The sequence below is a fragment of the Colletotrichum lupini genome, chromosome 4, assembly GCF_023278565.1.
Source record: "Colletotrichum lupini chromosome 4, complete sequence".
NCBI classification, from domain to species: domain Eukaryota; kingdom Fungi; phylum Ascomycota; class Sordariomycetes; order Glomerellales; family Glomerellaceae; genus Colletotrichum; species Colletotrichum lupini.
In genome coordinates this window covers 6055402-6068223 of record NC_064677.1, presented here as the reverse complement: position 1 = coordinate 6068223, position 12822 = coordinate 6055402, and the positions used below count along the sequence as shown (strand labels likewise).

Sequence of the window (12822 nt, the reverse complement as noted above, 5' to 3'; positions counted from 1 at the left end):
TCGCCTGTTGGTGGGCGTCCTCTCTCCTCATAGGTAATTCCCGAAACCAAACAACACATCCTCAACAAAGCCGACGAAACGCGGCTTGCCCTCCAAAGACGTCAATAAAGTTGCAAAGGATACACCCGAGTAGCTGTTTGGGGGGGGGGGGGGTGAGATTGACGGTAAGTAGTACATGGTGAAGGCCGCATGTACCGAGACCCGAAACCCGTTGGCTGTTGGTCGTTGGCAAGGCCGCCCAGACCCGACCCGACCTCTTTTAGTCTTCAGCACCCCCGCCCCGCCCCGTTCGTCCCGCCCCACGGTGCCATCCTCCGGCGCGGCCCGGGGGTCCCACATACCCGGTTTCCCGACGTCTTTTTTGTCAATTTTGGTTCCGACATTGGATGTTGGATGGTGACGGTGGCTGTTACTTTGGCGACTGCGTCCATTTGAGGTTGAAGAGAAAAAAGGATAAGCCTTGCATTGGATTGACAGAATCGGAGCGGGCGTCCGAGTATCACTCTAAACCGTAATATGAAGTACAAAATCCATAGCTTTCTTTCAGTTTTGGTGGACATTGATCTGAGGAAGAAGGACTATGTCATTATAAACTTCTGATAAGCGGCAGTTCAATAAATCAAGATGAACCATGTCAACAGACCCTCTCAAGTCAAGAACAACATACACCTTCAAAGCCTCTCACCTTACCCGTACATCTCCAACAGCTCCCATCCATACCTACCTACCTTAAGCTCCGCATAATATATCCACATTCCCAATATCAATAACAAGCAGCACGTAAAGCATCCCACCCCTTCAACAATCAATCCAAAACCACACACACACACCACGAAACCATTGAAACCCGCCCCCAATTCTCTTCTTCCCCCCAAATAAAGAATAACCCCCCGACCGAACCGAGCGCCGCGGCCATCCCCCCCTTCCAGAAAAACGGTTCAAACGGGCGGAAGCGGCAACGGAACCTCCCGCAAGCCACCGGCCCGGACCCTTTCACCCAATACCCCCTTTAACCCTTCAAGGCTTCACCCAATGAGTAACCACCTCCTCCCACGGACCATGTACCCGTGGCAATCACACACACACACCAAGGTAGCAAACAAGAACAGCAGAAGCACATCATCATCACACTTCAATAGTCCGAGCGCACTCATCACGATGGAAGGAATGCCCATTTCCCAGCAAATCTCTACTAGGCCGCCGGGCCGGAAACTTACCCCCGTAATCCCCTCCGCCTTACTGTCTCCAGCACGCTAGACAACGTTCACCCCCGGTCCATCACACCTTGTCACCCATCATCGGGGGGGGGGGTTAGTGAAAGCGACAATATCAACTACCGGCTGTTACTCCGTAGATCTTAATACCCTTTTCCCTTTCCCCATCATTTAGTTTGTGACCTTCTCTCACGTTTTCTTCTGGCAAAGTTACTAACAGACTCAAGGTTCGGGCCTATCCGAACCAAAAGAGGGCTCTACACTAGACCTTTGAGGATTATGCTCTCCCGTCACTCCTTGCTCTCCAGCAAATCATCAACTTTAGCATACGAGCACGAACATTCAGAGGGCAAACAAAACTTGGGGGGAGACCAAAATCCATGTGTTTTTCATTATGTTGCTGCTCTATCCTGAGCGAAGCGTGCGTGCCAAAACAAAACTATGAAGAAAAAACAGTCCCATCCGATCCGTCTCCAACGCAAACCCATGTTGATGATCTAATCCGCATCTTTCCCGACCAAAACCCCCTCTCTTGATGCGGTCAAGTTTCCCTCTTCTTTTCCGTGTCGAAAAAGAATCACGAAACCTCATTATAGCCCTGACCGTCCCGGTGTCCCAGAAGCAGTCAAGGGCTGGAAAGGCAAGTGAAGAACTCCTGCGGCGCAACCTTCCGGTGTGGAAACCCCCCGTAGCAGAAAGACAAGGAAAAACGGATCCCCCCCAAAGTAAGAATCCAGAAACACCCCGATTCCCCAAATCCCTGATTTTTTGTGTGATTTTTTTCGCCGTGTGAAAAGAAGAGTCGTCTTGTGTGCTTTGTACCAACTCCCCGGATGTGTGTTTCCCAGTCCCAACCCATTCGAGTCAAACCAGATGTCGGAATCCACGCCCACGCCGTATTGTATGCTTGCAATTCGAATCATAGGTTGCCCTCCGACGCTTTTGGCACCCGAATCATTCCATGCCCAGCCCGAACGGACATCTGCCCAAAAGAACAGAAAAACGAATCGCCCTGCTCCGTGTTCACAGTCGCCTGAATTTCCCAGATCACCCGAAACAGTTCCTTCACGCTGTGATCTCCCTGCCAACACCCTAAACAACTGCTGGCCCCCTCTTTCGTGTTCATTTGACATGCATCTCCTTTTACCCCGTAGCAATACTGTTCGACTCCGAGGTTGCAGGATTCGGCCCCTGCTTATGGTGTAAAAAGAAAACTCCTCAAAAGATGCCGAAAGACACCCTCACTCCGAGTACCGTGTCGAGACCGAGGTATATATCAAGTTTTCCGTGACCGTGGAAAATCAATCGATGTTGAAATCAAGCTGAAACCCCACCCGCGCAAACCTCCTAACCATCATTCTCTTCCTGTTCAATTCCATAATTGCGCCAACGTTTCCAAAAGACGTGATGCGGTTCAAGGCGTCGAGTTCTTCTAGCCCCAGACGCTCGCGGGAGGCTGGCCCAGGCCGGAAGACTGGGGGCCCCACACCCCATTTCCACGGCCCCAACCGCCAGGGGATGCCAATGGAGTGGTTGATCTCTTCGAGGACGGGTTCGAGGCTCCAGCCTGGTTTCCTGAAGGTCGGGTGCCAATGGGAGCAACGGTCTGGCCCGATTTGGCTCCAGCCGGAAGCTCCTGACGCGGCGGGGAGCCGCCAGGCGAAGAGTTGTTGGTGCGGGCCGCAGCCTGGTTGACCGCGGACTCGAACGCACTCTTGTTGTTGCTCGGAGCGTTTGGCTGAGGGCTGGCAATGCTGCCACCACGCGAGCCTTGTTCGCCCGGGGGTCCAGCAATGGGCCCGGGACCAGCATCAGTAGCCGAAACGGGAGTGTGAGCATCACCGTGAGGAGGCGGGCCGCGAGCCGGATCGTAGGTCAAGGGAGATTGACCACGCAGGCTGGAGGGGCCGCTGTGGGTCGGGACACCAGTGCGCACGACTCCGTTCTCGTCAACATAACCTGCCTTCTCAGCAAACGGACCCTCGCCGTACAAGGCGCTCCGCTGACGAGCAATCAAGTCGCGAGTCTCCTCCTCGGACATGGCTTTGGCACCGTAGGGGATGTCAGAAACGACGGCTGCGCGCACAGTTGATTAGCATGGCTTCCTCCGAAATCTCTCGGTATTACGGGGAAGGGATGGACGAAGGATCTTTCAGGATAGCATCTTTCGACAGTGACATGACGGGGCAGCAGGATGCGCATGATGGTGAAACCCCTCGGCCTGAATTATCTATTTTTCTGCTTTGCTGGTTCCCCCCTGGCATATGGAGTATGTGTGCTATACAGAAGAGGGCGGCCTACTTCGTTGGTATTGCTGCTCAGTGTGCAGGTTTCGCAGTTCCCGCTCCCGTTGGGCGGCCATCCTTCTCTTGGCCTGCATCATCTGTTCCGCGTCGTTGGAGCCTCGGGAGGGCTGGTGGCGCTGGGAGGCGTAAAAGTTCTGGAGGTTTGAGTTGGGGTGGCCTCGGGCATCATCGAACTGGTTCATCGAGTGCGGTCTGGGACCGGGACCGGCTCCGGCTCCCATGCGTCCGGCTGCGCGTTACAAGTTAGTATCGGGAAGGCTGCGGTGATGCCCGCCAGTTGCGGGCAGACTTACTGAAGTCGAGGGATTTTCTGGCGGGACCATGACCGGCGGGACCCATCTTGGGACCACCAGGGGTTGGGTACTCACGTCCGCGACCGCCCATGCCGTATGACTTCCCGCCCTTGGCGAGATTCTCGTACGCACGATCAACCTCTGTAGGCCTAGCAGTCAGTGTCCGCACCACATCTATAGTAATTATCTCGTCAGCCTTGATCTTCCTGCGCGCGGCACACTGTAGGCGCGGGTAGACGATGGATAGACGCCCGCGCCATGGTATTGGATTGCCGCGTGCCGAAGATTTCGAGATGACCTACCCTCGAATTGGTAGAAGAATGCGAAGTCGTCCTGGGGCGTTGGGCCGCTGGCACCTGTTGGCGAGAACCTCGAGTCAATTCCGGCGTCTGGTTTTGCGATTTGGTGCTGTTGCGACAACTGGGCCGACTCACCAGCACGGGCAGGAGGCGCTTGGTGTTCCCAGTTGTTCTGGCCGGGATTGGACCATTGCGGGTTGTTCTCGTAATAGGACATGGTGATGCTTGTGGTTGAGGGAGATGAAACCCGGTTGGCCACAGTTGTTGTCTGAGAGGTCGAGATGAAAGTGCCGCGCGAAAAAGGCCGGTCGAGAGATTTCTGATCCTTTCTGGTAGAAGGGAAAAATCAGTTCAGGTCTTCTCAAGGCGATATTCGAGACCAGAGGCGCGGTTGAGAAGCCTCAGGGGGAACGGTGTCGCAAAGGGATGGGTTGAAAGACGGCGCCGCAGTGTCAGGGGAGAGGCCAACGGGAAAGACAGGGAAAATAAATTTTTGGGTATGGGCGGCGGCGCGGTTAAATGTCTCGCGGCTTTTTTTGCGCAGGGGTTGTAGCGGACTGACAGGGAAACCACTCACCAAAGGGGAAAAGAGGGACGGGGTTTGTTCCTCGAAGTTGTTGCGCGGGCTCGAGTCAATGATCAACGGGTACGAAAGCAGGAGAGAGGTAGAGCAAAGAAAGACTCTTTTTTTTTTTTGTTGGCCAGAGATGCGCAAGATGAATTTCCTTTGCAGCGGAGTTTGGTGTGAGGGCACTCGTTTCGAGGTGGCGGTCGTCGGCTGGTGCGGTTTGAGGTGATGGAGAGAAATCAGGCGAATGCTCCAAGACGGAGAAGAGCAAAGAGGTATGCGGGAAACGAGACGACGGCGAACTGGCGGGTCGAATCGGACGTATGGGTTGGTAGGTGGGTGGGTGGATGTGTGTGTGAGGTGGTCTGGGTATTAGAAGGTAGCGTCCGGGTCGGACAACCTAAGGTACCTAGGTAGAGTGATGCTGGTAACTATGTATCTTTTTCTCTCTCTCTCTCTCTGGTGTTCAAGGCCTGTGCCTTGGCTTGACTTCGGACCGTGGCAAGGCGATGTGGGACTCGAGGCAGTGAGAAGAAGTCGAGCAGTCATTGCCAGCAGAGCAGCAGGGCAGGGAGGAAGTCACAGAGAGAATGATGATGATGACTTTTTGCGTTTGCTAGTGCAGCCAGTCCCGGGGTGGCAGGATCAAAAGAGGCGAGCGTGGAAAATGAAATCAAAAATACAAAAATACATGAAAAAAAATGAGTGGGAGAGCCAAATGTGAGAGGGAGGAGCAGAAGCAGTAGGGACTTGGAAAGGTACTTCGTACGGGGGCAGCACAGCCAAGCCGATGCGGAAGGAAGGCCCAGTTCCAGTTGGCAGTCGCGCAGTGGGTGGTGGTCTGGTGGAGGAGGACACAGGAGGAAGTGGTAGGCTCAGGTTGTCTCTGTATCCGTACGAGGTACTGTGACTTGCAACTTGCAACTTGCACCTGCACTTGGGGGAGTTCGGCAGCGACAAGTTTCCGGCCAAGCACCAGAAGTGGAGGAGGAGGAAGGAGAATACCAATGTGAGGTAAGGCAGTCTTGGGTACCTTGGGGGGGCACACCGGGGCAGCAGCGACTGCGAGGAGACGAGGCAGGGATGGAGGGTGGAGGATGGGGGTGGAGGGGCGAAGGAGATGGAAGTCGAGGAAGGTGCCAACTGGATACCGTATTTTACTTTATTACTGTGTACGGAGTACACTAGCACTGCACCGACGAGAGAGGCACCCGACGCACAACCCGCACATGTCCTTGACCGTCTAACACTTTTACATGTCGGAGCATCAAATTTCTATGTGCTGGGCGGGCACTCTGTATTCCTAGGTAAGTGCGGACGTATCTACCTAAGGTATCATACGTTATCTGTCCTACGTACCTAGGTAGGTGCCTAACTCGAGGTGCCTTGCTTCACCTTAGGTTGTGGAAGGTTTCTGCCTTGGGTACCTTGCCTTGTTGCGGATATGCAACAAGTAGAAGGAGCGAAGGGGGAGGGCCGGGGAGGAAGGGTGTGAGGTGCACTTCCTCAACATCGAAATGCTGGGTGGGAAAGACCAACTGCGACTGCAACTGCAAACTGCAACGGCGACTAGGACACAACTGGGAATCTGGGACCAAGGGGGGCCAGGGACGAGAGACGACATTGGACACTGCACTTTGAGCAACGGGACGCTAGCGCAAGAACTTGACGGGAACTCCATCGCTGAGAAGGAGGAGGACGGGGTGGGGGTGGCCGAACCGGAGGAAGGTACCGGTACACTCTGCCTTCAAGAACGTGCCTGCCTTCAACTTTCCAACGGGAGGTTAGGCAGGTAAAACTCTGTACCTTTCGAAAGCACTTACCTTACCTTTCTTCACCTAGGATTGACAGTCAATAGATTTCCTACCATCGTCACTTTTCCCTCACAGATCTTCTTTTTTCCTCAATCCCATGAGTCTGAGGTATCATGTCCGGCCGACCACATCAAGCACAACAAACTGTTCGAGGCCGACCGCCCTTCCACTTAGGTACTGGACCAAGTCTACGCGCTTACCTCGAATTCCTGCGAAGCTTCTCCCTTCCACTCTGTGCCTGAAGTCGGAATTCCCAACACTGGGCGAGGGAGCCTGCCGCGACACTGTCGAGACGAGACGTCAATTTGAGACGAGACACCAGAAGAGGCAATGTACCAGTCATCAGGGACTGAAGTTGGATGGTACGCCTCCACTGGGCAGACTCCAAATATCTTCACTTGATACTTGCCGTCTCACTGTCCATGTAAGCATTTGGCAGCGCTTACTCAACAGCCAACAGCCTTCATTAATATCCACAAGTCGGCTCTCCCTTTGACGAGCAGCCGGTCCGCCGCAACGTCTCGATGTTCGTCGATGCGCGTCGATGCTCGAAGAGATTTCCAAGTTGCAGGGCATGCATCAGGACTGCGTGGAAGCTGCATGGCTGTAAGGATATGCAAGTAAGGTGAGGTATTGACCTCCTCCTCGGAACATGTATCTCAGTGGACGTTAGTGAATGGGAGGGGAGGCAGAAGACGGGGGCATGTCGACGTAGAAACAAGCCGAGGGAGCTTGTGGATGGTATCCGTCCAGTATCTTTTCGAAAAGTGGCCTGCCAGGCTGCCCCTACCATTCAGCATCATCCGGAACCTATTAAGGTAGGAACTGGAACGGATAGCTTATGTGATAAAGGCCATGTCATCGTCGGCGGTCGCCCGCCTGCACCTGCACCTGCACCTGTAGGTCGTCGCATGCGGTCTCGGGGATAATTAACATTTGGGAAATCGCGTGGGTGAGCACAGCAAGACGCCATCCATCAGTTGAGCGTACCTAATCTCTGGGGCTCCAACTTGCCAGACTTGCTAAGTTGTTCCAGTGCTCCTGCTCCATCCCATCCCGTCAATGATCAGGCTTCAGCAAGCTTCCAAGCCAGGCGGGCCGGGGTCGGCAGGCGACCCACTCGATATTGGAGAAGCAGGAGAAGGAGATTGGCATCTCGAGATGAAAAGAGGAACATGCATACTTCTTTGTAAGGTACCATCTCGCCAGCCCTATCTCTCCTTCTCTTGCCGTTGAATCCGCTGGGACCGTCTCCAGGTCTCTAAAAGGAAGACGAGACAGCTGCTCGTGAAGTTGCCAGTTTCCGGTTCTTCGTGATGAGGTCAGCAGAAGAGGAAAAAAGGAAGGAGAACGACAGAAAGACAGAGGAAGGTAGCCCGGTACGTAGTTCCCCGTCGAAATCTCCATTGTTGCGTTAGCGCCGTTTCGACTGCACGGTATCAGTACTTGTATGTGTCTTGGGTTCCCGCCCGCGCCGTTCGTTCTTCTTCCCGAGCATTTCCATGTTCCGTCTCTCATTCCATGTCGCGTCTTTCCTCACCCTCGTTCTTCTCCCGCCCCTTGAATTCTCAACATTGGGATTCCAGAGAAAATGTCGCCAGACCTAGTCCTGGAAAGGTGTCCTTGTATCCGGTGTTTACGAAGTCCTGGTACTAGACGAGAACCGCGGAGAGCGAGCGTCACAAATCTCACATGCTTGCTGTGCCTCTCAGAATCTTGCACAGCACCAGGACCAACTCATCAGCGTCACTATCGAAGCAAGCACCACGCAGACAATCTCCAAGAAACCCGAAATAACGACTGGGCCAGACACAGACCAATGCGTGGGGAGCACCCCTGCCAACCACTTAAACCTCTGGTTGATCCACCCACGCTAACGAGCAACTAGTACCCATGTACCTTGCTTGCCCTTTCCGCGATTGCCATTACCAAACAGTAAGGAACCTACGGGGACGTGCCTTATCCGTATCGCCGCAGCTCACCTCATTCAAACCCGGAAAGACCTGAGAGTGCGAATGGAAGATGGAAAAATCAAGGTGCCTATGTATCTGTCTGTAGGTACTGATATGGCATTGCGAACTACCTTAGGTAGATGAGCCTGAGCTCCGAGAAGCCGTTCTTTTGATGCTCACTTCAAGGATCAGGGAAAGAACGTTTGGCTCGTTGGACTTATCGTCAGGAACGTTCCAATGGCACACAAATCTGCTGCCCAACGCTCCTTCCTACGTCTTGTCTGCTTGCTGCGCTCACATAACGTGAACACCTCTACAGCCCTTTGTTGCGAACCTCAGTCCTACCGTGTCATGTGAAGTTCCAAACAAGTTGGTCACATTGTAAGGCAGAGCAAGCAACAACCAAGCGCAAGCGGAATCTGGGCACACACAAACCTCTGTCTCCTATCCCATCAACCGCTAGAAGGCGTCAGTACATCCGTGTCCAGCCTTTCCCCAACTTCTACTTTGTTTTGAAACTGTTCACAAGCGAATATAAGGGAAATAGAGTCGGATAGATATATACTTCATGATTATCTCTTGGGAAAGTACGGACATACCAATTGACGCCATCTAGCAGGGAGGCACACCAGAACACTAGATTCTCTCACATCGGAAACCTCGTGCTCAGCATAGACACCCTCGAGACCTTCAACGCCGCCGGACCAACAGTAGTCAAGCTCAGCATCACCATGATCCAACACCGTTCCCTTCCCAGAGAAGACGATGCCTACGAGACAGCAAATTGTGACTCAGGCCCTTGTCGTCGGCATCAGCTTTCTCCGTTCTTTGTCAACTGCCTCGGTCTGGACACTCAAGTCTGTGTTGCTGCATCTCGCTGGCGCCCATTGGAAGGTTGATCTTTCTGCAGACCGAGCCGAGCAACAATTTCAGCCACCGACGCAGGAAGCAAGCTATTGCCACCAGTCCCGTACTTCTACTTCCGCATGCCTCCATGTCTATCCCAAAGAGCAAACCCCATGGTCGAGGGCGAGACCCTTCTCATCAATTTACACCCCAGGTGCCAAGTGGACCGCAGATCTGCTCTTTCGCGCGCTCTAGCAGCAATAATTCTTGAGCCCTGGCATATGGAGAACGGGTCCCTAAAAAACGAACATTCACTGCCGCGAGCCCGCAGATAAACCCCTATTTCACCATACTCCGTATTATTGGAACGACATTCTCGAGGCCCATACGAACGTGCCATGCTTGCAAAACCTCAACAAAGAAGCATCGTGTCGGTAATTGTCCTCTGTGCTACGGTCACTTTCTGTCCTCTCGGACGCATCTAGCCCCAGCGGCTACACGCAGCTTCGGAGCCAGCAGTTACGTCAGCTGAGGCCGCAACCCGCCTCTCTCGAGATGCGATTTGATCGGTTAACGTCTCAGATGGTCGCTCTTCATCTTTCCTAGCTGCCTTTCTTCGCCTCTGGGGGCCGCCCTAGCCCGACTTGCCCTACCCGCTAACCAGGTACTGACTCTGAAGGTGGGTGTCCCTGAACCTCCTTACTTCGCCTCTCCCCCTCCGAAACCTGACAACTACGAGCGAGTGGCTACCACTTTGTTACCAACAGACTACGGTTTAACAGCCGGGCTGGTGTCGACAAGGATGCGCCGCCTATGACTTGTAACCCTTTTGGCCAACCAAGACTGACACGTCGACATGCTACCGTGCTGTAGTTTGTAGGTGCCGTCAGCATTTGGCTTGCCTTAATCTGAAAGTTTCCTTGCCGGCCGCTGTCAACGTGATCGGCATTGCTTCACGGAGTATGCAGTACTTATTGATGATTTGGGCTGTGGAGGGCTTCCTAAGCAACAAGAAAATCGAGCTTATTACCCCGCACAGTGCTCGCCATGCACACTCACGCACCATCACCGAGGACCCATTGGATCCGACTAAACGACCTTCCTGACAATGGACCGAACTCCCGCCGCGTTCCCACCTCCCTCCATCTTCCCCCACAGGTCATGCACAGGACTTTGCAGACGGCGGGATTCCGTCGGTAACGGTATGCGGAAACACCACGACCGGCATATTCTATCTTCTTGATTTGATGGGAGAGCCTCCGTTCGATCACCGCTGCTACTCCTTCGAGTCTCATAGCGTCGGCGTTTTCGGACTAAACACGGCCCAGCTCCACAGGAAGATCACTGATATCAACAGTTCGACAATAATTCTGATCTTCGCGTCGCCAGTGTTCTAGAAGGATACGAACGGACAGTTCTCGCCCCCAAGATGGAGAGCCCTGCGTGCCCTAGAAGCGGCAATCAAACACGACTCTCCCGGACTGCTCCTCTCTTCAGGTTGTGAGGTTCGCGCTGCGGCCCCATTCGCCTCAGGCAGTCAGCGTCCCGAGCTTCATACCGCAAGGCCAGATCCCTCAATCTCTGGTGATCCACACCTCGTCCTCCCCTGATCCCAGACCCCTCAAGCTTTACGATTCAAGGCGCTGGCAGACTGTCAGCTGCGCCGTCGCAATGTCAACGAATCACCAAAGCCGTGCTATGGGATCAGACCATCGTGGCCGACACGAGATAGTAATGTCCGCCGACTCTGTTCTTCTTCGGCTTCCGCTCGGTTGCTCTGAGGCCCAATGTCGAAACGGTCTTGATCATGATGCAACTTGAGTCGGTCCAACGTTCCGAGCAGGCGGACAACCTTTTTTGATGGAATTGACGAGAGTTGCGCAAGACGTGGAAACGCTATGAAGTTAGGGTGATTGTGTACCGATCACAACCTTCAACTACCACTCCGCCGCAATTGCCAAAGATGCAGCATACGGCTGCCGTGCCGTCATACCTGCAACCCGCGCGGCCTGCAGGAGGTCATCATCACGCACCTATGCAGCAGGTCGCACGCTGCAAGCCTGCAAGGCTGTCCTAGTACGGGTGGCTCAGCTCTCCGAATGGGGGCAACTAACCCGTAACCGGTTGCAGAATGGCCACCAGTGCGCGGCAAAAAGTCGGCATCGATATCGATGGCAGCTTGTCGATGTCTCTCAGCGATCCGTCGGCTGCTGGCGCCCTCCCTGATGGATTGGAAGACGCGCCGCTGATTCTTGAAACTTCAATGGAACAGTTTCCAACTCTGTTCTCTTGTCGACTCGGGAAGTGGACCCATCAAAGGATCCCTGAACCTGCTCCCTTCCATTGAAGCAACCTGCGTCTTGGCTCTTCACCTATTTGGACCCTTTTGGTTCTGGCTGGTACGATTTTTCTCCCAACCGGAAACTCCTCATTACCGGCCTAAGGGATCTTTGGGGAGACTGGGAGATACGACAGAACGATCCGTCACGTCCATTGGACGTTCGGAATCGCCATGGCGAGAAACCCACGGGCGGTACTGCGCAGAGTTTGATTTCTGTCTCGACTGCGACAGCCCAACCCGACGATCTGGATTGTGATGGTCTGATGGCAGCCCGCCGCCCGAGGGCCTCGCACTCGTCCCGTCTCGCCAAACCTTGGATTCTCTCTTGAGGAATTGATGACAGGTTCTCCGAGCTGAATTTTGATGTGTCAAAGGGCCGGCTGATACAGCTTAGACGCCGTACTGCTCAGAACCATCTTGACGTGTCAGGTATAATGAATCAAACCGAGGACCTCACTTGCAAGTGACCGACGCCACAAGTGCACGTTTGATCCAGCGCAACCACTCAGTCAGTACAATGAACGGGCTGCCAGCTGTCCATTTCCCTGCCTACCACACTGCACTTGGCCCAGCTGATCTGTGGTGGTCATACTGTGTTGTTTCTTCTCGAAGGATTATTGTCCCGACAATGCCGAAAGAAACTGTGCCGCTGGCTGATGGCGTCCGACCAAGGTCAACAACGTCTAGTAACACAGTCCCGCCTTTCTTATGGGCGACCAGCTAGCTATCTGTACTCTGCGGCCAGTTCGCTGTCACACCCAACTCTCGCATGGGGTGGCGTCAGACATCCTTTTCGTACAGAGATCGAGTCCAATTAAGTGATTCGCGGGGTCACAGGGAACCAGGTTACGGACATGTCCCCGGCTTCAAGCCGTTTAAAACCTGACATGAGCAGTTGTCCAAGATAGCAAAGCTACCTCTCTGCACAATATTCTACAGCTGATGATCGGGGACCAAAGTGTTTGCAGCAGCCATGAAGTCATCATCCCGTCGCACAAAAATCAACAAAATATTACAGCAGCAACTTCGGCAGCGCCCGTCTTTCCCTCAGCTTCGATCCCGAACAGCAAAGAGCAGCGGCCTGACAAGGAAACGGTGACCAACACCAGGCCGAATTCAGGACAACTTCCGACGCAATGCTCCAACGGTTTACCTTGTATAGCCTCCCGCAGTTTGCTGACGAAATGAA

At 53.9% G+C, this 12822-nt stretch overlaps 3 protein-coding genes across 3 annotated transcripts; 1 reads left to right on the top strand and 2 right to left on the bottom strand.

Annotated features, from left to right (window-relative positions):
* Window positions 1–1804: 1804 nt before the first annotated feature.
* On the bottom strand, window positions 1805–2347 carry CLUP02_08924 (uncharacterized protein; the record flags this gene model as incomplete). The annotated part of the gene is made up of 1 exon (XM_049287905.1): window positions 1805–2347. One exon carries the CDS (start codon window positions 2345–2347, stop codon window positions 1805–1807), a length of 543 nt encoding a protein of 180 aa, XP_049145048.1.
* Window positions 2348–2646: 299 nt separating this feature from the next.
* Window positions 2647–4329, bottom strand: CLUP02_08923 (uncharacterized protein; the record flags this gene model as incomplete). Its single annotated transcript, XM_049287904.1, has 4 exons — window positions 2647–3290; window positions 3516–3749; window positions 3814–3987; window positions 4116–4329. 4 exons carry the CDS (start codon window positions 4327–4329, stop codon window positions 2647–2649), a joined length of 1266 nt encoding a protein of 421 aa, XP_049145047.1.
* Window positions 4330–8015: 3686 nt separating this feature from the next.
* CLUP02_08922 (uncharacterized protein) lies at window positions 8016–12821 on the top strand (the record flags this gene model as incomplete). Its single annotated transcript, XM_049287903.1, has 22 exons — window positions 8016–8111; window positions 8207–8352; window positions 8431–8530; window positions 8583–8749; window positions 8817–8966; window positions 9066–9340; window positions 9368–9584; window positions 9674–9722; window positions 9778–9815; window positions 9899–9975; window positions 10032–10112; window positions 10166–10252; window positions 10332–10484; window positions 10547–10680; window positions 10745–11090; window positions 11167–11362; window positions 11423–11583; window positions 11642–11885; window positions 11977–12057; window positions 12114–12294; window positions 12358–12463; window positions 12529–12821. The coding sequence occupies 22 exons, from the start codon at window positions 8016–8018 to the stop codon at window positions 12819–12821; spliced, it is 3378 nt and encodes a 1125-aa protein (XP_049145046.1).
* Window position 12822: the final 1 nt, after the last annotated feature.